This window comes from Geotrypetes seraphini, chromosome 8 (assembly GCF_902459505.1).
Source record: "Geotrypetes seraphini chromosome 8, aGeoSer1.1, whole genome shotgun sequence".
Lineage (NCBI taxonomy): Eukaryota > Metazoa > Chordata > Amphibia > Gymnophiona > Dermophiidae > Geotrypetes > Geotrypetes seraphini.
The window spans coordinates 133,577,013-133,598,806 of record NC_047091.1 but is presented as its reverse complement, the minus strand read 5'-3'; the positions used below and the strand labels follow the sequence as shown (position 1 = coordinate 133,598,806).

Below are 21,794 nucleotides of genomic sequence, written 5' to 3'. Positions count from 1 at the left end.
GAAGCAAAACTAACCTGGCACAAAAAAGCATATGCCATGGCTCTGGTCATTACTTTTCAAAAGTAAGGATTTGTAATGGACTGTGTTATGCGTTTATATTTTAAAGAGTTCAACATCCAACTTTGTGCTGCTTCAAGTAAAGATAAACTACTCCATATTCAAATTGCTTAACCCAATCAACATTGAGTACCAGCCACATAAGTGCTTTGTTTTTAAATTTCATACCACCAAATAGATAACTTTTTTTTTATTTAAGTAGTTATATAGCCAAAATGTATCCATTTAAACTGAGGAGCCAGAAGCTATGTAAATAATAGTAGCTTTAACTTTAGATGGATATCCCTTCTGTTTAAAGTTAAGACTGCATATTCAGAGGATCAGTATTAATCTAAGGCAGTGTGTCTCAAAGGCACAGTGGTGTGGTGTAGCTTAAGAGATTCCAGAATTTTACTTTATTTTTAAAAATTCCCTTCATAAGTATACACTAGAATAGATGAGATGTATGTTGCGTATGCAAGTCTGTCAATGTTATGAGTGCCTGTGTGTGTTAGGATACAACTGCCCAGACAAGCATCATTCTTTGATGTGATTGGTCCTTGAAATCTAACAAATAATTTTAGTTTTATTTTTTATGCAGTAATTATCCTAACTTGAGCAACAAAGCAATCAAGGCTTTTCTAATTCGATCTTCTTATCTTTGCGAACTAGGATTTTTAGCTCTGAGAAAAATTAAATAAAAAAAGACTGTAGATGATGGATGATAAAATGTGTTTGCTTGTTGACTATCGAGCTGCATTTCGAGTTAATTTGCACTCGAAAATAAGCACATTCATTGCATTGATTAGCAGTTCTCTCTACTTTAGTTTCACCGTTGTTTTTATCCATACATAGCTTAAAGAACTTTAAATAAATAGCACAAATTTAATTTTTTGTTGACTTTGCAATTTTAATGATAATGTACTATGAAAAATATTGGCTCTGTCTAGTGTGCCAGAGCTAAGGAAATACTTTTTTTACTGAAAGGGTGGTAGATGGGTAGAATTGTCACCCTGTAGAAGTGGTAGAGATAAAGACTGTCTGAATTCAAGAAAGTGTGGGACCTCTTAGGGAGAAGGAGAGATAATGGATACTGTGGATGGGCAGACTCGATAGGCCATTTGGCCTTTTATCTGCTGTCGTATTTCTGTGTTTCTATGACTGAAACAGATCAGCTAGCTGAAAATTCAATTAAATACATCTCTTTAAGTCAGTGTTCTTCAATGCAAGCAAGGCACAGGGACCAATGGTGGCCCCTGAAGACCTTTGTGTCAGCCCTCATTATCATTCTGGCTTTTTTTTCTGCTATTTTCCTCTCTACCCAAGCTCATGGGAGAAAAATCTCCCTACTTGAAGAACAAAACATTTCTCAATAGATAAGAATGCATTTTAAAATGCTTACCACCTCCTTCAGGATACCCTCAATAAAAAGTTTGAAGGTGGGTTGGTGGGGGCAGAGGTCATTGACACATACTGGTCAGCAGCATCACATCCTTACATGGGAAGATATTTGGTAGCTCTCCTTCAGCTCTGTTTGGGTCCAAATGGGCCCTACTTAAAAACTAGTAAAGACCATTTGCTTTAAGTGTTGGGCACTCCTGCTGAATATTGACTTTCAGAATTTATTTTATTGAAACAAAAATGCAACAGTACAGTGTAGAAAGGAGTGAAGTTATAGTTAACACATCATTCATCCCACCTGGGAGTGATTTTGTTCCTTTCACCCTCTGGTTTAATGTCCTATTCCCTCCCTTCTCTCTGCTGCTGCTTGTTGATTTCTAGCATAGATACGTTAGCAGTTAATTAGCTGTTAGTGGTCTGTAATACACTTTTTGTCTTTACAAACAGTACCTCGCTATGACAAATTCTTTGCCAGCATCATCTAATTGTCTTACTTCTCTTCCCACCCCCCCTTTTATTGTGCCTTCCATTTTTTTAATCCTGTCATAGAACCATGACGGCATATAAACGCCAAATGGGCCATTATCCCAGGACAAGCAAGCAAGTATTCTCACTAGTGGGTGATGTCATCTGACAGAGCCCCGATGCGGACGTCTCACAAGCATACTTGCTTGTAGAAACTTTAGAAGTTTCGAGTCGCCCACACCGTGCATGTGTGAGTGCCTTCTCGCCCAATGGCACCGGGCGTGTCTCCTCAGTTCTTACTTTTCCGCGGAGCCGAGAAGTCCGTCTTCGACTCTCTGCTCGAAGTAACTTCCCTTGTGCCTTCTAAGTCTGCGGTTTTGAGTTCTTTTCCTCAGAATCATTGATTTTCGTCGTATTTTATTGTTAAAAAAAAAATAAATTTTTTTCCTTCCGTTCGACCGGGCAGGCCACGTGGCCCAGCCCCGCGGCTTCGACCTAGCGGCAGAGCTTTTTCGACCGATCACCGGTTTTAAGAAGTGTGTCAAGTGCCAGTACGCGATTTCGCTGATGGACCCTCATCGACACTGTGCAGTATCTCGGGCCTCAACACCTTCCGAAATCATGCCAGCCTTGCTCCACACTTACAGCACGTGCGTTTAAGCGTCGCTGTTTCTTGTGGGAGTCGCTGTTCAGCATGGAGGCTTCGTGGGAGCTGACCTCATCGCAGAGCGCCAAGCCTTCGACTTCCACCTTCTACCTCTGCGGCCCCGAGTCTCCTCAAGCCTGCTTCGTTTGTGCCGGCTTCGACTTCGCTGCCGGCTGCAGGGCCTTCCTCTGCCTCCTCAGGTCAGATAGCTAAGCAGCCCATTCCCCCTGTGGTGCTCAAGGTGCCCAAGGCTTCTAAGTCCAAGCACCCGGGTGGCAGGGATCCCGATGCCCATGCAGGAGGTCCCAGCTCGGATGCGGATCCCTCCTTGCCGGCGTCGTTCCAGACCTTGCTGGAGAAGCAGTTCATCGAGCTCTTTACTACCATGGGGCCAAAGCTTCTTTCCCAAATCCAGCCTGGGTACGCGGGGGCCTCCCGTGAGGTCGAGCCGCCTCCGGTGCCTCCTCGTCGTACACTCTTCCTGCAGGGAGCAGAGTCTCTGCGAGTGTCTGGTCTGGCATCGATGCATGCATCGAAAGGAGCAGAGTCTTTGCCCATGCCTCCCTTGGAACCGATTCCCTCGATGCTGGGAGCCGAGTCTCTGCGAGGGCCTTCTCCGGACCCGATGCCCTTGATGCGAGTGCCTCGAGGTGCGTCTACTCAGCCACCTCTGCTTCGATCCACCGCCTCCAGTCCCATTCATTCGCTGGAGCCTCGTCTGTGCCACGGTCGAGGCTGACTTCCAGGCACAGTTCGGGTTGTCGCTCGAGGCATTCATCGAGCCATGACTCGCCTCGATGGAAGCAGCCTTTCATCGAATATTTGCCTCAGGAGTCTTCACCTCCTTCTATGCCGGAGCTCGAAGACACTTTGGGGATCTTTTTCTCCCTGCCAATCCCCAGCCTCGTTGGACCCGGAGGCCTCATCGTCCTTGAGTTTTTCTCAAGGCTCGGCGCTGGCTGACCAGCTGTCGTTTTCCTCTTTCCTGCGACAGATGGCTGTAGATTTGGGCATTACCCTGTACAAGGGGTCCAAATTTTTAAAGGAATATTTGGAGACGATGCATCTCCCTCAACCACCTGTGGTGTCTCTCCGGCTTCCTTTGCATAAGCTGCTGGACCAGACCTTCATGCGCTGCTTCGAGACTCCTTACTCAATCCCAGCTGTTCCAGGTAAATTGGATGCCAGGTACCGCACAGTTCACCACAAGGGATTCGATGGGGCTCAGATCTCTCATCAATCTCTGCTGGTGGAATCTTCCCTGAAGCGGTCTCACTCTTCCCAGGTCCATGCCACCGTTCCACCTGGTCGGGAGGGCAAGACCATGGACAGATTTGGCAGGCGCATCTACCAGAACTCTATGATGGCCTCTCAAGTCCTCAATTACAGTTTTCATTTTGCCACCTACTTCGAGTTTTTCCTCTCAGTTCTGCAAAAGTTTCTGCCATATTTGGACTCCCAAGCTCGCTTCGAATACTCGGAGGTTCTGGCTTCGTTATCCCAACTGAGGCTCCAGATGATGCAGTCTTCTTACGACGCTTTTGAGCTCTCGGCGAGGGCTGCTGCTTGTTCGGTGGCCATGCGACGCCTGGCGTGGCTTCGAACCATCGATATGGACCCGAATCTTCAGGACAGGTTGGCTAACGTCCCATGTGCTGGAGCTGACCTCTTCGATGAGAACATCGAGGCGGCGACCAAGAAGCTGTCGGACCATGAGAACTCTTTCCAGTCCATTCTCCGTCCGAAGCCCAAGCCTGTTCCTCCTCGTCCATCACGCCCGCCTTTGATCCATCAGCGGCGTTACCCACCGAGACAGCACACGCTGAAGCAGCAGCAAACACCTTCCACGTCTGCTGTACCCAAGGCTCCTCAGCCTTTTTGACTGTCTCGTAGAGAGCATAACTCCCATCGTTTTGCCCTCCCCTGTTTTTCCCATTGGAGGTCGTCTCCATCATTTTTACCATCGATGGACAACTATCACCACCGACCTCTGGGTCCTTTCCATCGTAAGGGAGGGATACTCTCTTCAGTTCCATCAAGTTTCTTGTCAAAGAGAAGTTTCGCATGTTAACTTTGGCTTCTCTCTATCCCCTCCTCGAGCAGAACGACTGGTTATGCTCTCTGGATCTCAAGGAGACCTATACTCATATTCCCATCCATCCGGCCTCCCGTCAATACCTCAGATTTCGGGTGGGACTTTTTCATCTTCAATACCGAGTGCTTCCTTTCGGCCTGGCTTCGTCTCCCAGAGTTTTCACCAAGTGCCTGGTTGTAGTGGCCGCAGCACTCAGGACCCAAGGTCTCCAGGTGTTTCCCTACCTTGACGACTGGCTCATCAAGGATTCCACATCTCAGGGAGTCGTCCAGGCGACCCAAAGGACGATCTGGTTCCTGCAGAGTCTGGGGTTCGAAATCAACTTTCCAAAATCCCATCTGCAACCTTCCCAGACTCTTCCCTTCATTGGAGCTGTTCTGGATACCATTCAACTCCGGGCTTTCTTTCCTCCGCAACGCCTGGATGCCCTTCTTTGTCTTTGTCATTCAGTGTCCTCTCGCCCGTCTGTCTCGGCGAGACACATGATGGTTCTTCTAGGCCACATGGCCTCTACAGTACACATGACTCCTTTTGCCAGACTTCACCTCAGAATTCCTCAGTGGACTCTGGCATCTCAATGGACGCAAATATACGACCCTCTGACTCGCCACATTCAGGTCACTCCTGCTCTGATACAGTCTCTTCGTTGGTGGATGATCTCTTCCAATCTCTCCAGAGGTTTGCTGTTTCACATGCCTCGCCATCAAAAGGTTCTCACGACCGACTCCTTGACCTATGCTTGGGGGGCTCATCTGGATGGTCTGCGCACTCAAGGCTATTGGACCAGTGTGGACTGCCTGTGTCACATCAATCTATTGGAACTCAGAGCGATTTTCAATGCTCTCACTGCTTTTCAGCATCTCCTTCACGACATGATGGTTCTCATTCGCACGGACAACCAGGTCGCCATGTATTATGTCAACAAACAGGGAGGCACGGGATCGGCCTCCCTCTGTCAGGAAGCTCTGAAAGTCTGGGATTGGGCAATTCGCCACAACACCTTACTCAAAGCTGTCTACATTCAGGGGGCTGACAATGCCTTGGTGGACAACTTGAGTCATCTTCTACAGCCTCACGAATGGACTCTCCATTCCACGCCCCTTCATCACATCTTCTCTCTGTGGGGAACGCCTCAGATAGACCTCTTTGCAGCCCCCCACAACTTCAAACTGGCTCAGTTCTGCTCCAGGATGTACACTCCTCACCGCCTCGAGGCAGATGCTTTTCTTCTGGACTGGAGGAATCTCTTTCTGTATGTGTTTCCTCCATTTCCTCTCATTCAAAAGACTCTGGTCAAGCTCAAGTCCGACCGGGCCACCATGATTCTGATTGCTCCTCGGTGGCCCAGACAACTTTGGTACTCCCTTCTACTTCAGCTGAGCAGCAGGGAGCCCTTCCTTCTACCAGTGTTTCCATCTCTGCTTACGCAGCATCAGGGATCTCTGCTTCATCCCAACCTGCAGTCGCTACACCTGACAGCTTGGTTCCTTTCAACGTAACCTCCCTTCAGTTTTCCCAAGCTGTGAGGGATGTTTTGGAAGCTTCATGGAAGCCTGCTACCAGACAATGCTATTCCACAAAATGGACTAGATTTTCTGCATGGTGTTTTTCTCGTCATAAGGAGCCTCAACATGCCTCCTTATCCTCTGTGTTGGACTATCTTTTGCACTTATCTCATTCTGGCCTCAAGTCTGCATCGATCCGAGTCCATTTGAGCGATTGCTGCTTTCCATAAGCCTCTTCAGGGGAAACCTCTTTTTGCTCATCATGTGGTTTCCAAATTCTTGAAAGGACTTTTTCATGTCAACCCTCCCCTCAGACCGCCTCCAGTGTTTTGGGACCTCAATGTTGTTCTTTCTCAGCTTATGAAGCCTCCTTTTGAACCTCTTAACAAGGTTCCTTTGAAGTATCTCACTTGGAAAGTGGTGTTTCTCATTGCCCTCACTTCTGCTCGTCGAGTCAGTGAGCTTCAAGCTTTGGTTGCGGATCTTCCTTTTACTGTATTTCATCATGACAAAGTGGTCCTTTGCACCCATTCCAAATTCCTCCCCAAAGTGGTCTCGGAATTTCATCTGAATCAATCCATTGTTCTTCCAGTGTTTTTTCCAAAGCCTCATTCTCACCCTGGAGAATCTGCTCTTCATACTCTGGACTGTAAGCATGCTTTGGCTTTTTACCTGGAACGCACCAAGCCACACAGAACTGCTCCTCAACTTTTCATCTCCTTTGATCCGAACAAGTTGGGGCGCACCATCTCCAACTGGATGGCAGCTTGTATCTTTCTGCTATGCCCAGGCTGTATTACCCCTTCACATTAAATTCACAGCCCATAAGGTCAGAGTAATGGCAGCCTCTGTAGCCTTCCTCAGATGACACCGATTGAGGAGATTTGTAAGGCTGCTACTTGATCCTGGTTCATACCTTCACTTCTCATTATTGTCTGGATACTTTCTCCAGATGGGATGGACAGTTTGGCCAAACAGTATTACAAAATTTTATTCTCCTAAGTTGCCAACTCTCCCACCATCCCATTTGGGTTAGCTTGGAGGTCACCCACTAGTGAGATTACCTGCCTGCTTGTCCTTAGAGAGTTGCGCGGGGACAGAAATCCCACCCGTCCCCACCCGTCCCCGCCAAAGTCCCACCCGTCCCCACCCGTCCCCGTGAGGACTCCCACCCGTCCCCGCGAGGAATCCCTCCGTCCCCACCCGTCCCCGCGAGGAATCCCCTCCGTCCCCTACCCGTCCCCGCGAGGAATCTCCTACGTCCCCGCCTGTCCCTATAAACTACAGAAATAGTTATTTCATTTAATTATGCTACTGAATTAAAGGCTCTGGTAGAAACCCATTTAAAAATAAGCATCCCATCATCCCCGTTCCCGTGCAGCTCTCTACTTGTCCTGCGATAAAGCAATGTTACTTACCGTAACAGTTGTTATCCAGGGACAGCAGGCAGCTATTCTCACGTCCCACCCACCTTCCCTGGGTTGGCTTCTCTGCTAGCTATCTGAACTGAGGAGACACGCCCGGTGCATCGGGTGGGAAGGCACTCGCACATGCGCGGTGTGGGCGACTCGAAACTTCTAAAGTTTCTACAAGCAAGTATGTTTGAGACGTCTGCATCGGGGCTCCGTCGGATGACGTCACCCACTAGTGAGAATAGCTGCCTGCTGTCCCTGGATAACAACTGTTACGGTAAATAACATTGCTTTTTGGTCTGCCCATCCGCAGCATCCACTTAGAAAAATGATGGATTCTGCACCTGATTTGACTCTTTCTCACAGGTCCAGAGGCTGGAGAGATTTTTGTGAAAATTTTAATTTGGCCAGATGTGGTAGCAATAGTTGTTTTGTTTTATCTATGGACCTAAGTGCAATATCTGGGCCTGATCTCTGAGCCCATATTCTTCACACATCAGACTGGGATTTTGAATTCCATTAAACTCCTTTTCTCTACCTGCATTTTGTAGATGACATGCTTAAATATAAAATGAGCAAATTTATTTGTGTTTTACTTCCTTATGCTTGTTTTTTGAGTTCACAGGCCTATAGAGTAGAACCAACAATCCCGGCTATGTTTCCATATGCATTTTAAAACTTCTAGTAGTGCTAGTACTGCAGGCTTTTCTCTCACCTCCCCCTTAACGGAGCATTTCTGCCTGCTGGTGGGTTGCATAAGGCACTATTTGTGTGGTGGTGTTTTTTTGGGTTTTTGTTTTTTTTGAGTAGGGGAGAGAAAGAAATAGTGGACTCCAGTTGAACTCTTGGCTTCTGACTAGTATATGATCTGTACATGGAGACGTTTGTAGCAGAAGGTTATACATATACTTGGAAGACAGGAAGGACATAAAAAGTGTATAAAATCATGAGTGATGTAGAATGATTAAACAGCAATTGGTTTGTTTATTTCTGAAGAAATATACCCAAAGAAGTGTACAACAAGAATAACCTGGATATAGGCAATGATAGTAGTAAAAAAAAAAGGTTCAGAACACACTTAACATAGTAAGTGACTTCCATTGTCCTTAATGGGGAGAATTAGCTTATTCCATATGACTCTCTTTTTCCATAATGGTTATATATCACAATTGCTACCTATATTTCTAAAACAAAAGGTTATCAAAAGCCTTTATAGATTAGTGTCTAAATTTTGTTGGGTAAGGAAAAAGGCAAAATTGAAATTTCCCTCCCTATGGGGAGGGAAGAGGTGGATTGGGCCTGCCTCTTGAAACACTTAAGGGGTTGGGTGATGGTTAGAGATACTTGTACCCCTTTGGAAGTAGAGAAAGCCATGACATACTCTTGGCATTTCAACTATTTGGTACACACCCAAAAGTGCGCACTGCCTCAACACCTTAAGAAAATATATTGATAAATATCATGCGTCTTGTTTGTCAAGATTTGGCAAAACATTGGAGATTTTGATTTTAGCTGCACTATATTATTGCCAGTTTGGGGAGGGGGGGTAACTTGGACTTTATCCTGAGGTTGGAAAACTCAACACTGATCAGCTTGACTGAGTGGGGAAATAAACTCTTGGAACAAACAGGAAATACTTTGCAAATTTTATGAGGGGTAAAAGCTATACCAAGGTGTACTAGTAATACATCTCTGAGAGAAGGCCAATATAGAATATTTTATAAGTCTCAATGCCAGTTGTATAAAATAGCTGGTGTGGGAAGTAGTAATTCTCTATCATACATTTCCCACATACGGGACTATCCATACCGATCTGGGGTTGCCACTAAATGAAAACATTTTGGAGAGCCATAGTGAGGTTTATGGCATTTGTTATCCAAACCATTAATTTCTAACCCATGAGTATTCTGTTGGGACAGATGGTGTCTTGGAGGTTAATGAGAAGGACACTAGATGTTGAGTATTGAAGACTAACATGGTGGGGATTCACTACATGTTACAAAAATTAGGCCCAAGCCGAATATCTTATTGGCACTGGCAAGATAGGTTGTATGGCCTTCTACTTATGGAGCTGAGAGTTGCATCTATTGCATCTAATATTCTAAACCAGGGGTGCCCACACTTTTTGGGCTTGCGAGCTACTTTTTAAATGACCAAGTCAAAATGATCTACCAACAATAAAATTAAAAAAAACCCACAAAGCACACTGTACGCATAGAAAATGTTAATCATCATTCCCATTCCAGGGTTTTTCAAAGAGGTCAAAGCAGATGACTCTATGCACTATAACCTCAGTAACAACCATACAAAAATAGACAAATATACCCTCCTCCCTTTTTACTAAACCACGATAGCAGTTTTTAGCGCAGGGTGCTGCGCTGAATGCCCAGCGCTGCTCTCGACACTCATAGGCTCCCTGCGCTAAAAACCTCTATTGCGGTTTAGTAAAAGGGGACCTTAGTGTAAAATATAGACAGCAGATATAAATTCAGACACATTTTGATCACTAAATTTAAAATAAAATCATTTTCCCTACCTTGTCTGGTGATTTCATGAGTCTCTGGTTGCACTTTCTTCTTCTGACTGTGCATACAATCTTTCTTCCCTTCTTTTAGCCTGTATGCTTCCTCTCCTCCAGACCTCATTCCTTCCCCCAACTTTTCCTTCCTCTTCCCTGCCCTTTCTTTCTCTCTGCCTCCCTTTCATTTTTTTCTGTTTCTCTTCTTTCCTTCTGTCTCCCTGCCTGCCCTTTTTCTTTCTTTCTCCCTGCCCTCCCCCAAGCCACTGCCACTGCCATTACCATCGGGGACCAGGACCCAAACGCCACCAATAACAGGCCCCAAGCTCTCCCTGCTTCGGCCAACCAGCATTCCTCTCCCTGACATCAATTCTGCCGTCGGGAAGAGGAAGGCTGATCAGCCCAAGATCGTGATCAACCTAATGGGGGAAATGCTGCCGGGTCCTGCCTTCGCGGAAACAGAAAGTAGGCAGGACTCGGCAGGAAGAAGAACAAATGCTTCACTAACCAGTCTCCCGCATTAGCCCGTAGTGAACGCTTGCTTCAGGGCTCTCAACATGTGCGTGCTGGCTTCCCTTCTTCCCCCCCCCCCCCGGACATAACTTCCGGTTTCGGAGGGAAGAGAAGAGAAGCCGGCACGTACACGTTAGAGCCCGGAGCATAAGTTCGCTACGGGCTGAAATCTCCAAGCCGGTTTTTTTGGGGGGGGGGTTTAATGTTCAGCAGCGGCAGATGACAGCTGGGCGGACTGCGCAGCTAAAAGGCCCTAGGGAGAACACTGGAGAGGAAGGCTGATCGGCCCGTAGATCAGGACGGCAACACGAGTCTATCACAGAGCCCGGGATGGGCTCCGCGATCGACTCGCATTGCCTTCCTGAGCTACTGGTCGATCGCGATCGACGCGTTGGGCACCCCTGTTCTAAACAATCTCATTTCTTGGCTGTTTTAGTCCTCATATATTCACCCATTGCACCCTAAAGAACGTAGCTTCATTTAAAATCAACAAGGGGAGCCACTTTAACTAGTTCCTAAACAATATGCCTCGTATTGATAAGTCTGGGTTTATGGATTCCTGGTTTTCCTTATCACCCTGGAGAATGCATTGAGCTGGAGCATTAGTTTGCGCCGAGTTTAGAATTCAAACCTGATCTTTTAGGAGCAATGTGTCTTCTGCTGTAGTAGTAACTAGTCTTTAACTTCTGACAGGCTGGCTACTCTTTTTATTGTTGGGATATAGTGTTAAAATGCACTTTTGTTTGTTGTGCATAATATAAAATGAACAAATTTTACTGATGCGCAAATTTGTCTGTGAACCTGAGGAGAATTGGCCCATTTATGTCTGACAATCAGTTATTTGGATATGCAATTTTGTTTAGGTGGTAAGTATAAGTGGACGAATTTGCCCTTCTAACAGGAAAAGTTGAGGTTCATGAAACTATTTGCCTAAGAGCTGTCTATTGAAAAATCTTATGTTCCTTTCCCTCTCCCCAATGAGTTTGCCCTATAACTTGTCTTGTTTTACTTTGTACTTGCAGAGCTGCGCTGTACCCCAGGGCAGTTTGCCTGTCACAGTGGGTCCATCCAGTGTATCCCTTTGCACTGGCAATGTGATGGCTGGCCAACCTGTGAGGATGAGAGTGATGAGGTGAATTGTCCAGGTAAGTGAAATTTAAGCGACCATCTTGAGCCCTTCTTCTGTGTTCCTCAAGGGGAAGGACTGGGGTAGATTTCTCTCTTCTCATCTTGCATCTACTGAGCACCTGACTAGGCAGACTGGATAGGCTTTCTTACCACAATGGTGGAGAGAGATTGAATGGTACAGTTAAGACTTGTGACAGTACTGTAAGCAGCACAGATAGGCAGGTTGGAGGGCCTGATGATTCCAATCTAGCATGGAGAAGTAACATAAGAGGAATTGAAAGTTTTTAGGGTAAGACTTCTGTTTTGTGAGAAGTTTATTGCATTACTTTGAGTTAAGAGGTTTCAATTTAATAGCAACATTAAAGCATCCTTGTTTAGGTAATGCTTGTCTATTGTATCTTTGAAGCTGACTCCATCCCTGAGCTCAGCACATTAGGCTACAGCAGGACAGAACACTTGAATAAAAGTTATCCTCTGCAGCTGGCTAACTGAAGTAGTAGTATTCAGTTTCTTGAAAAGATTTGAGTCCTAGCTCCTATTATTCTTGAAATGGAGAAGCATATTATTCTTGAAGGGGAGAATCAAAATTGTACTCTGAGTAGATTGAAAGACCTTTAGACTAGCTGCCTCAGGTTTGGGGGTCACACTGGCAAGCTTTGTATGACCTCTTTGCTCTGTTCTGAATAAGAAATGTTTACTTAGGGTTCCAGCACAGCTCTGTTTTACCACATGGTTCATGAATATTTAAATGTATTTGCAATATAAAATGGCCTGTTCTCTGTCCTGCTGTTATGTAGTTCTGTGAATTGATAGTATAAAACCCATGCAAAACTTCTCCATACCAGGCATTAACTCTATTTTTGGGTGATTTGCTGCACTGGATCCATTCTGCCATTTTTCTGGACATCTTGCAGTAGCCAGGATCTTAGTGATATGCAGTCTTATTTATGCTAACTCATTGATATGTTTATATTTCATATATAATTACCTGGAAGACCAAGCTTTGCTTGGGAAAGTGAACTCTGATTTTGATGGGGTGGTTGTTTGGGATATAAGACATCAACCTTTAGTCCTGGTTGTCCCTAAAACCTATTGGCTTACTAAGCTTCTTTAAGAATGTCTGACCAATGGGGCTATAGGGGAGGTGGGAGCAGTAGCTACAGAGTAGTGCTGCCCGACTTAGCCGATTCGAATCGATTCACCAGTTTACTTCAGTGAATCGAATAGATTCGCTTTGTAGAAAATTTGGACTCACTGATTCAGTGAGTCCTGACTTTCCTCCAGGCCTCTTAAAGCAGCAGCAGCGGTGACGGTGGCCAGCCAGGCAGGGAAAGGCAGCTTCCCTCTTCCGTGTCACTGATGCAGTAGAGGGAAGCCCTAGCAGGGTAGGCCAGAAACTTCCTGTTTGGAACGCTGCCTCTTCCCGGCAGCCACTGTCACCGCTGCTGCTGCTTTGGGAGGCCCGAAGGGGAGTGTGTTTGTGTGTGTGTGTGTGGGGGGGGTTGGTCGGTACTGCACAGGGGTATAGGAAAGAGGAAAGCTGTTACACAGGTGGATGGGAGGGATGGATGAAAAGCTTCACACAGTGATAAGAGGAAGGAAAGCTGCTTCACATGGAAGGAAAGATGAGAGAGTAAGAATTGTTGGACATGCAGTGGAGGAGAGGAAGGGAGAGATGCAACAAATATAGAAAGGGGTGAGAGGGAGAAATCCTGCATATGGTGGAGGGAAGGGAGATGTGCATGGAGAAGAGAGAGGGAGAAATGTTGGACAGAGGGTGGAGGGCAGGGAGAGGTGGTGCAAATGTTACACATGATGATGGAGGAAGAGGCAGGAAGAGATGCTGCATGGAGGGGAATAGAGAAGTTTGATCCAGGATACAAGGCAGGGAGAGATTGTAGACAGTGGGAAAGGTATGTTGGATATGGCAGTGGAAGGGAAGGTACAGAGATGGAAGATATATGGCAGCGGTCTCAAACTCACGGCCCACAGGCCACATGAAGCCCACCAGGTACTATTTTGAGGCCCTCGGTCTGTACGCAATTATCCACTCCACAAGTGTCCGGCTGTCGCGTCCAGCAGTCGCTGTAACCTCACGCAAGCGCGATCCTGCGTCTGTATGCGATTGTGAGGTGGAGTCCAATCGTGCAGACGCAGGAAAGCGCTTGCGTGAGGTTACAGCAGTTTGGCGGGTAACGTTCCAGAACGTGCAGCTTGGAGCAGTGGTTGGAGGCAGTACAGCTTGTGCATGTGTCTGGTGCTGGAAGAGGTGAGAGCTGTTTATACTTTTTTCACTTTCTGCGTGTTGCAATATTTTCAGCTGTGTATAGCTGAAATTATCAGACGCAATTAAAGAAAAATTTATAAATCTTTCCTTAATTGCTTTTGCTAATCCACATTTTGGATTTGTAGGTACTTGGAGGGCCGCAGAAAAATAGAGGTCCTTTTACTAAGGTGTGTTAGTATTTAGTATGCGCTAAATGCTAACGCGTCCATAGAATCTAATGGACGCGTTAGCATTTAGTGTGCGTTAAATCGGCTAGTGCGCTTTAGTAAGGACCCCTATTTTTTCTGTGGCCCTCCAGGTACCTACAAATCCAAAATGTGGCCCTGTGCAAGAGTTTGAAACTGCTGATGTATGGTGAGCATGGAGAAAGATGAAAACATCAAATAGGCAGGAGATCCTGGTGAGCGAGTTAATAGAAGACAAACGGAAACATGATCTGAATAATAAAATAACCAGACAACAAAAGCTAGAAAAAATAATTTTATTTTCTATTTTGTGATTACAATGTCGGATTTGAAATGTGTATCCTTGCAGAGCTGGTGTTAGACAGCGAGCCTGAGCTAGGACCTAACAGAGAAAGGAAGTATCTCTTTTGTTCATTTTGTTTATACCATCACCAATGTGGGGTTGGAGAGGGCAAAGGAGGGTGGGGTGGGTGAAGAGGCTACAAAATAAACCCGCTGGGATGTTTGAAAAATATGCCCAGTTGGGCGGGAAAAGTGAATCTAATTGAATCTCAAAATCAATTCAGTGGGCCAAATTGAATTGAAAAATGTTCCCTAAATTGGACAGCACTACTACAGAGCCTTAGCAACTTTAAGTCTTGCTTTTTTTCTGCAGCCTATTGGCTGGCTGAGCTTGTTTAGTAATGTTTGACCAACGTGCTGCAGTTCAGTTTCCATGCCACCCCCAGCTTGTATTAACTTCAGCTGTGTTCTCCCTTTATATTCCATATTTTTTCCCTCGGCCTCTATTTTCCTCAGAACCCCGAAACCATAACTGCAGATTTTCTTCCTTAAGCAGCCAGCAGCAATAGGTTATGATACATCATTCTTTGCTTAGCAACATTCAGTTCCCCTATTGGCTGGCTAAGCTTCCTTAGGAATATCTGACCAATGGGCTGTAGGGAGAGGCAGGAGCTGTAGCTAAAGAGAGAGTGCCTTAGCAACCTCCATTTCTGTTTTTCCCTGCAGCTTATTGGCTGTCTAAGCTTCCTGTCTGAGCAATAAGTTGCAGGAAGAGAAGGGAACAATTCCCTGTTTGACCACCCAAATGAATTTTGCAGAACTCCAGACCTAGCTAAATCGCTTTTTTGCACCAAAAACCGTATATTGACCCCATTTCATCAACATCCTTAGGGCCATTTTCAAGATCAGTCTCAGCTTGCTCCCTTTTTATAATGGGAGTACCTAAAAGACCGAACTTCATTCAAAAAATGTGAATGGTTGTGATGGGGTGGTTGTTTGGGTTATCTTGTGTAGGTATTGGGGTGCACATTCCCACCCATTGAGTAATTCATTCAGCTTCTGTTTTCCTCAGAACCCCTTAGCTACAAAGAGAGTTCCTTACCAAACTGCTAGCAACCTTCTGTTCTGTTTTTTTCCTGCGACCTATTTGTTGCCTAAGATTCTATCTCTTCCCTCCATTTAAATTTCAGCTGTGTTCTTTATATGTTCCTTCAGTCTCTCCCTCACAATCATGTATTGGTGGGAGCATTAGCTACAGAGACAGTGCCTTAGCATCCTGCTTAGAAACCTTCAGTACTGGTTTTCCCTGCAGTCTCTTGTCTGGCTAAACTTTTATGTATGACCAATGGCCTGAGGGGGAGGCAGAAACATCTTTAAAATCCCCCTTTTGACCCCCTAAATGTATTTTTTCTGAACTCCAGAACAAGTTAATTCAATTTCTTGCGACGAAAACCATAGATAACCTGGTTTCATTAAAATCCTTGGAGCCATTTTTCAGATCAATCACAGCGTTCTCACTTATAATATAGGATAGAGAATGATATACAAGTGGGCATTCAGAAATCAGATCCCATAGGACAGGGGTAGGCAATTCTGGACCTCGAGAGCCGGAGCCAGGTCAGGTTTTCAGGATATCCACAATAAATATGCAAGAGATAAATTTGCATCTCAAGAAGGCAGTGCATGCAAATCCATCTCATATATATTCATTGTGGATATCCTGAAAACCTGACCTGGCTCCGGTTCTCGAGGACTGGAATTGCCTACCCCTGCATAGGAAGAAGTTAGTACATTTTTGTTTATTTAAAAAAAATGATTAACTGATCATACATCCAAGGATAGCAATAAGGCAGAGTGGAGGAGTAACCTAAAAGAGCAGTGGGCTGAGAACGAGGGAAGCCAGAGGTTCAAATCTAGTGCTGCTGCTTGTGGTTTTGGACCCTCTGTTGCCTCAAGTACAAATTTAGGGATTGGTGCAGAATGCTCTGTGGTAGAGCCTCTTAAGCACATTTTTCTTAACATGAACAAAAGACTTAATTATCCTGTACTAATGCAATATCCAGTGATCTGCAAATCTGAAGTGCACATAACTTGTGCAATAACTAGAAGACCAGACAGATGTACATACAGTTTGCACACTAATGACAAATCTCTCTCTCTTGCGATAGGAGTAAAAGCCCTAGTGCATATTGGACCACAGTCATAGCTGCAGTATCTAGTGGACCCCATGATCCTTCAACCTTCACTTAAAAAAAAAAAAATCCCCTGGTCTCTAGTGATGCTCCCTCTTCTCCATGGCATATCTAGCAGAAGAGATGGGAGATGTTATCTTGGAAAATGGTGCTGCCAACTCCGTGCAGTGCCTCCTAGGGTGCATGTTATGTGGCCAATCTGCCAAGCAAGGAAAATCTTCCCTTACTTGGTAGCCTGGATGAAAATTATCAAACGAGGAAAATTTCCTTATTTGGAAGACTAATCCTGCAACTTATATTTCAGGATGAATTATATAGGATAAAGTGGCATCAGTTTCAAACTTTAAAATTTCAAGATGGCATTACTTACTAGAATCCAGGCAAAAACTAGAGCTATGTTTTAGATGGGGGATGTATTAGACACTAGGGCTAAATTTTTTTTTTGGGGGGGAGGAAGGGGTTGTGGAGGAGGGTCCACTAGACACCAGAGTGGTTTGGTTTTTTTTTAAATTCCTATTTTTTTGATAAGGGGTATGGTGTTTGGTGAGTGGAGGTTTGGGGGACTAGGGTGGGGGGCTATTTGCTTTTCTGCCCTGATTCTCTGCATCATAAAGGGTGAGGGTATCCCCTTCTGTGCCTCTTTGGACCTGGTGTTTAGGTTATGCATTTTGATTTTATAAAAGTCTTCTGTAGTCTGCATCAGGGTGGCATAACTCATAGTCTCTTTACTATCCATTTAAATATACTATTTACTAGTACCTAATGAGAAGTTTTGCTTCAGCACAAAACCTTTTATGCACATCAGGTGGCCATTTACTTGGTTCATAAACCACTTGATAAGTGTGTTTTTGCCTTTGGTAGTTTTTTTTTTTTTTTTTTTTGCATTGATCCTTTAAACACTAAGCCCCCCCCCCAGTAACGGGAACTAAACTGCTTAATATGTAACTCACTTTATGTGAATTTGCAACTCACCACAAGCTACTGCTGAAATGGTACGATCTAAATCTAAAGACTATACTAATAAAAATTATACAGTATACTAATAAGTTGCTCTGTGGCACTTGGATCATATTTGCAGTTTGGCTTCTGAAAGCATAATGTGTTGCAAGTACCTCACTGAGTGACTTTTAGAAAAGGAGACATGGCAGGAAGCTGACCTGCAACTCCCTTGGTGAAGCTGATTCTGGGTCTCATAGATGTTAGGTGTACTACTAGTGGTCACTTTGTTCTTTTGAGTCATATGAGTAAGACTCCAGATTGTAATTTTTCATTTTGATGGCTCTGGAGACTTGTCGGGAGACCAGCGAGCTTTTCGTGGAAAGGAGAATGTTGAGTCCAGGCACAACCGTGGCCGAATGGGAGACACCACACGCTTTCACGCAGTTAACATGGCCCAGCCAGTCCGGTTTAACAGTAAGTTGCTCTATGTGATCCTTTCCTTTTATTGTTGCAGGTTAGGGACTTGCTCTGCAGATACAGGTCATTTTTATTTCCAGAGAGATTAAGGTTTCATTTTTGGAGGGTAGAAATTCAACAGATTAAACTAACATCTGAAGCACAAAACTAATCGGGACACAAATACTCTCAAGTAATGAACTGATGAGGTTGGATCAGGTTGGCATTTGGCAGGCTGCATGATACTATGTGCATATTTTATATATACTTCTATGAGCTGTGTCTGACTTTGCCGCCTTACATAATAAAAGATGTGCTATAAATCTAAAGCAGACATTCTCTGCCATTAAACCCAAAGGGACATGTAAGCCTGATATGGGGCTTAACAGGCCAGCAGCCTCTTTAGTATCAGATCATGAAGAGTATTAGGGATTGTTTGAAGGAGTGTGATAAACATGCAGGATGAATTGTAAAGGGTCCTAATTTTGTGGGGTGCTTTTCCCCTTTTGCTTTCCATGTTTCCTAGGGAAGTGTCCAACAGGATGGTATCACCATGAGGGATCTGCAAGCTGCTACAAAGTCTACTTCAATGGTGAGAATTACTGGGATGCAGTGCAAACCTGTCAGAAGGTCAATGGCTCTCTGGCAACATTCAGCACTGATCAGGAGCTGAAGTTCATTCTGGCACAGGAATGGGAGCTAGAGGAGCTGGCCTTTGGAAGGAAAGATCAGCAAAGGTGAGCGATTTACCTGAGTCTTGAAAACATGTCTCAAAGTAGGGGGTGGGGTCCAGCTAGCTAGCTTCCTCGCTTACAATTCTAATCCAGAGTTTCCAAACAACTTTAGAACGTTCATAGAGAACATAAGAACATAAGAATTGCCACTGCTGGGTCAGACCAGTGGTCCATCCTGCCCAGTAGTCTGCTCATGCGGTGGCCCTCAGGTCAAAGACCAGTGTTCTAAATGAGTCCAGCCTCACCTGTGTATATTCCAATTTTGCAAGAACTTGTCCAACTTTGTTTTGAAACCCTGAAGTGTGTTTTCCCCTATAACAGATTCCGGAAAAGCGTTCCAGTTTTCCACCACTCTCTGGGTGAAGAAGAATTTCCTTATGTTTGTACGGAATCTATCCCCTTTCAACTTTAGAGAGTGCCCTCTCGTTCTCACTACCTTGGAAAGGGTGAACAGTCTCGCTTTATCTACTAAGTCTATTCCCTTCAGTATTTTGAACTTTTCGATCAAGTCCCCTCTCAGTCTCCTATTAAGGGAGAAGAGGCCCAGTTTCTTCAATCTCTCACTTTATCCCAGGACAAGCAGGCAGGTATTCTCACATAATATGGGTGACGTCATCGACGGAGCCCAGATGCGGACGCCTCACAAGCAGACTTGCTTGAAGAAACTCGAAGTTTGGGTATCCAAATAATTCAAAAACTTTGGAAGTAGAGAAATAAGTGATGAATTGAAAATTATAATTAAGGACTTTAGAGAACATCATAGCATTCTGGTAGATGCGACGTCCGAATTTGTCCATAGTTTTCCCTTCCCTTCCAGGAGGAACGGTGGCGTAAACCTTGGAAGGATGGGACCTCTTCAAGGAGGACTCGACAAGCAGGGATTGATGAGATAATTGCGAGTTGTCAAACCCTTTGCGATGCACAGTGATACCTAGAGTCCAATTTTCCTGGAACAGCTGGTATGGAAAAAAGCGTTTCCATGCATCGACCAAAAGTCTGATTCAAAAGCTTATGAAGTGGAAGCTTAAGAGACTCTGCCGGAGGTTGAGGAAGATGCAGGACTTCTAGATACTCCTTAGAGTATTTGGAGCCAGTATCTAATTGAATATCCAAGTCCACAGCCATCTGACGAAGGAAAGACGAGAAAGATAGCTGATCAGCCTGTGTCGAAGATGAAGCTTCGGCAGGGAAAAAGGCATCAAAGGAACCTGGTGACTTGGACGAGGCAATCTAAACCGGGATATCCCCAAGGTCCGGCATCGGAGACCTCGAACGAGGAGTCAGTGGTCTGGTCGAGGTTGGAGTAGATCGAGGCTTCGAGGAAGATGGTCTGTCGTGAGAAGAACTATGCCTGGAAGGATGCCTCGATGAAGGCCTTGAACGTCTGTGAGAACTGTGTCTGGAACCAGATCTCGAGGATCGAGGAGACTTCGCCTCGGATACGAGAGCAGCAGCTGCCAATGTATGAATAGGACTAGAAACTGTAGATCGAAGTTCCAGAGGCTTGGTGGAGGAACCTCGATGCACTCCCAAAGACTCTGCTCCTTGTATAGAGTGTGAGGATTCCCGTCGAGGCACTCGCAAAGAATCTGCTCCTTGCTTCACGTGCTTGGATGCCAGACCAGACACATGCAGAGACTCTGCTCCCTGCAAAGAGTGTGGAAGGTCAGACTGGGACAAAGGAAGCGGCTCGACCTCGTAGGAGTCTGCTGAAGGCCCAGGCTGGATAAGAGGAAGCAGTTTGGGTCCCTTGTTAGTAAGGAACTACATAAACTGCTTCTCTAACATGGTCTGGAAAGAGGCTGGCAAGTATGGATCCGCGTCTGAAACCAGACCACCTACTTTGGCTGGAGGTTCCTTTGAGGTAGTGTGAGTATGCTTCGACCTGGGAGTCTTAGACACTTTAATCACTACATGGAACTGACTGCTGAGCTATCTGACCTGAGGAAACAGGGGAAGATACAGTAGACGACGTTGAAGAAAGAGCCACTGCAAACGATGAAGGTCTGATGAAGCTCGAGGTGGAAGCAGTAGGCGCAGGAGTGGCCTCGGTAGGAGTCGAGGCCGAGGACGCCTTCGAAGTCGAGGGATCAGTAGAAGACTCCATCTCGAAGAGCTTGTCCACCAAAATACGACAACGCTTGAAAGCATGAGGCTGAAGTGTTTGGCAAGGCAGGCACGACCTAGGATGATGTTTCGGCCCAAGGCACTTGAGGCAGCGTCCATGAGGGTCCGTAAGAGAGATCGCGCGCTGACACTTGCTACACCTCTTGAAGCCCATAGCAGGCCGGGATATAGAAGGAAAAATAGCCGCCGCAAGATTGAAGCCCTCAGGCTGCGGCTGAGCGGCCTGTCCCAAAAAACGGACGGAAGAAGAATTTTATTTTTTTTTTACCAAAAATAAAAGAAGAACAGCGTTTCGTGAAGAAAAAAATACAAACCGCGGTTCAGAGAAGGCACAAAGGAACGAAGTTAAACGCAGAGAGTCAAAGACTGACTTCTTGGCTCTGCGGAAAACTGAGAACTGAGGAGATGCGCCCTGCGCTGGGCGGGAAGGCACTCCTGCATGTGCGGTGCGGGCGACTCGAAACTTTGAGTTTCTTCAAGCAAGTCTGCTTGTGAGGCGTCTGCATCCGGGCTCCGTCGATGATGTCGCCCATATGTGAGAATAACTGCCTGCTGTCCCTGGATAACACCTGTTACGGTAAGTAACTGTGCTGTATGGCAACTCCTCCAGCCCCTTAACCATTTTAGTCGCTCTTCTCTGGACCCTTTCAAGTAGTACCGTGACCTTCTTCATGTACAGCGACCAGTGCTGGACACAGTATTCCAGATGAGGGCGCACCATGGCCCAGTACAGCGGCATGATAACCCTCTCCAATCTGTTCATGATCCCCTTTTTAATCATTCCTAGCATTCCGTTTGCCCTTTTCGCCGCCGCCGCACATTGCATAGACTGCTTCATCGACATGTCGATCAGAACTCCCAAGTCTCTTTCCA

General features: G+C 45.5%; 1 protein-coding gene across 6 annotated transcripts in view; it reads left to right on the top strand.

The window, feature by feature from the left end:
* The window catches only part of DGCR2 (DiGeorge syndrome critical region gene 2), a 66,594-nt gene that overhangs the window by 9,042 nt on the left and 35,758 nt on the right, over nt 1-21,794 (top strand). For 2 of the 6 annotated variants that reach the window (XM_033956576.1, XM_033956572.1), the window contains 3 exons: nt 11,614-11,736; nt 17,941-18,078; nt 18,578-18,797. In XM_033956576.1, coding sequence (XP_033812467.1) covers nt 11,614-11,736; nt 17,941-18,078; nt 18,578-18,797 — 481 coding nt within the window. The remainder of the gene's footprint in view (nt 1-11,613; nt 11,737-17,940; nt 18,079-18,577; nt 18,798-21,794) is intronic. The other 4 variants (XM_033956573.1, XM_033956575.1, XM_033956574.1 and 1 more) reach the window with 4 other exon arrangements.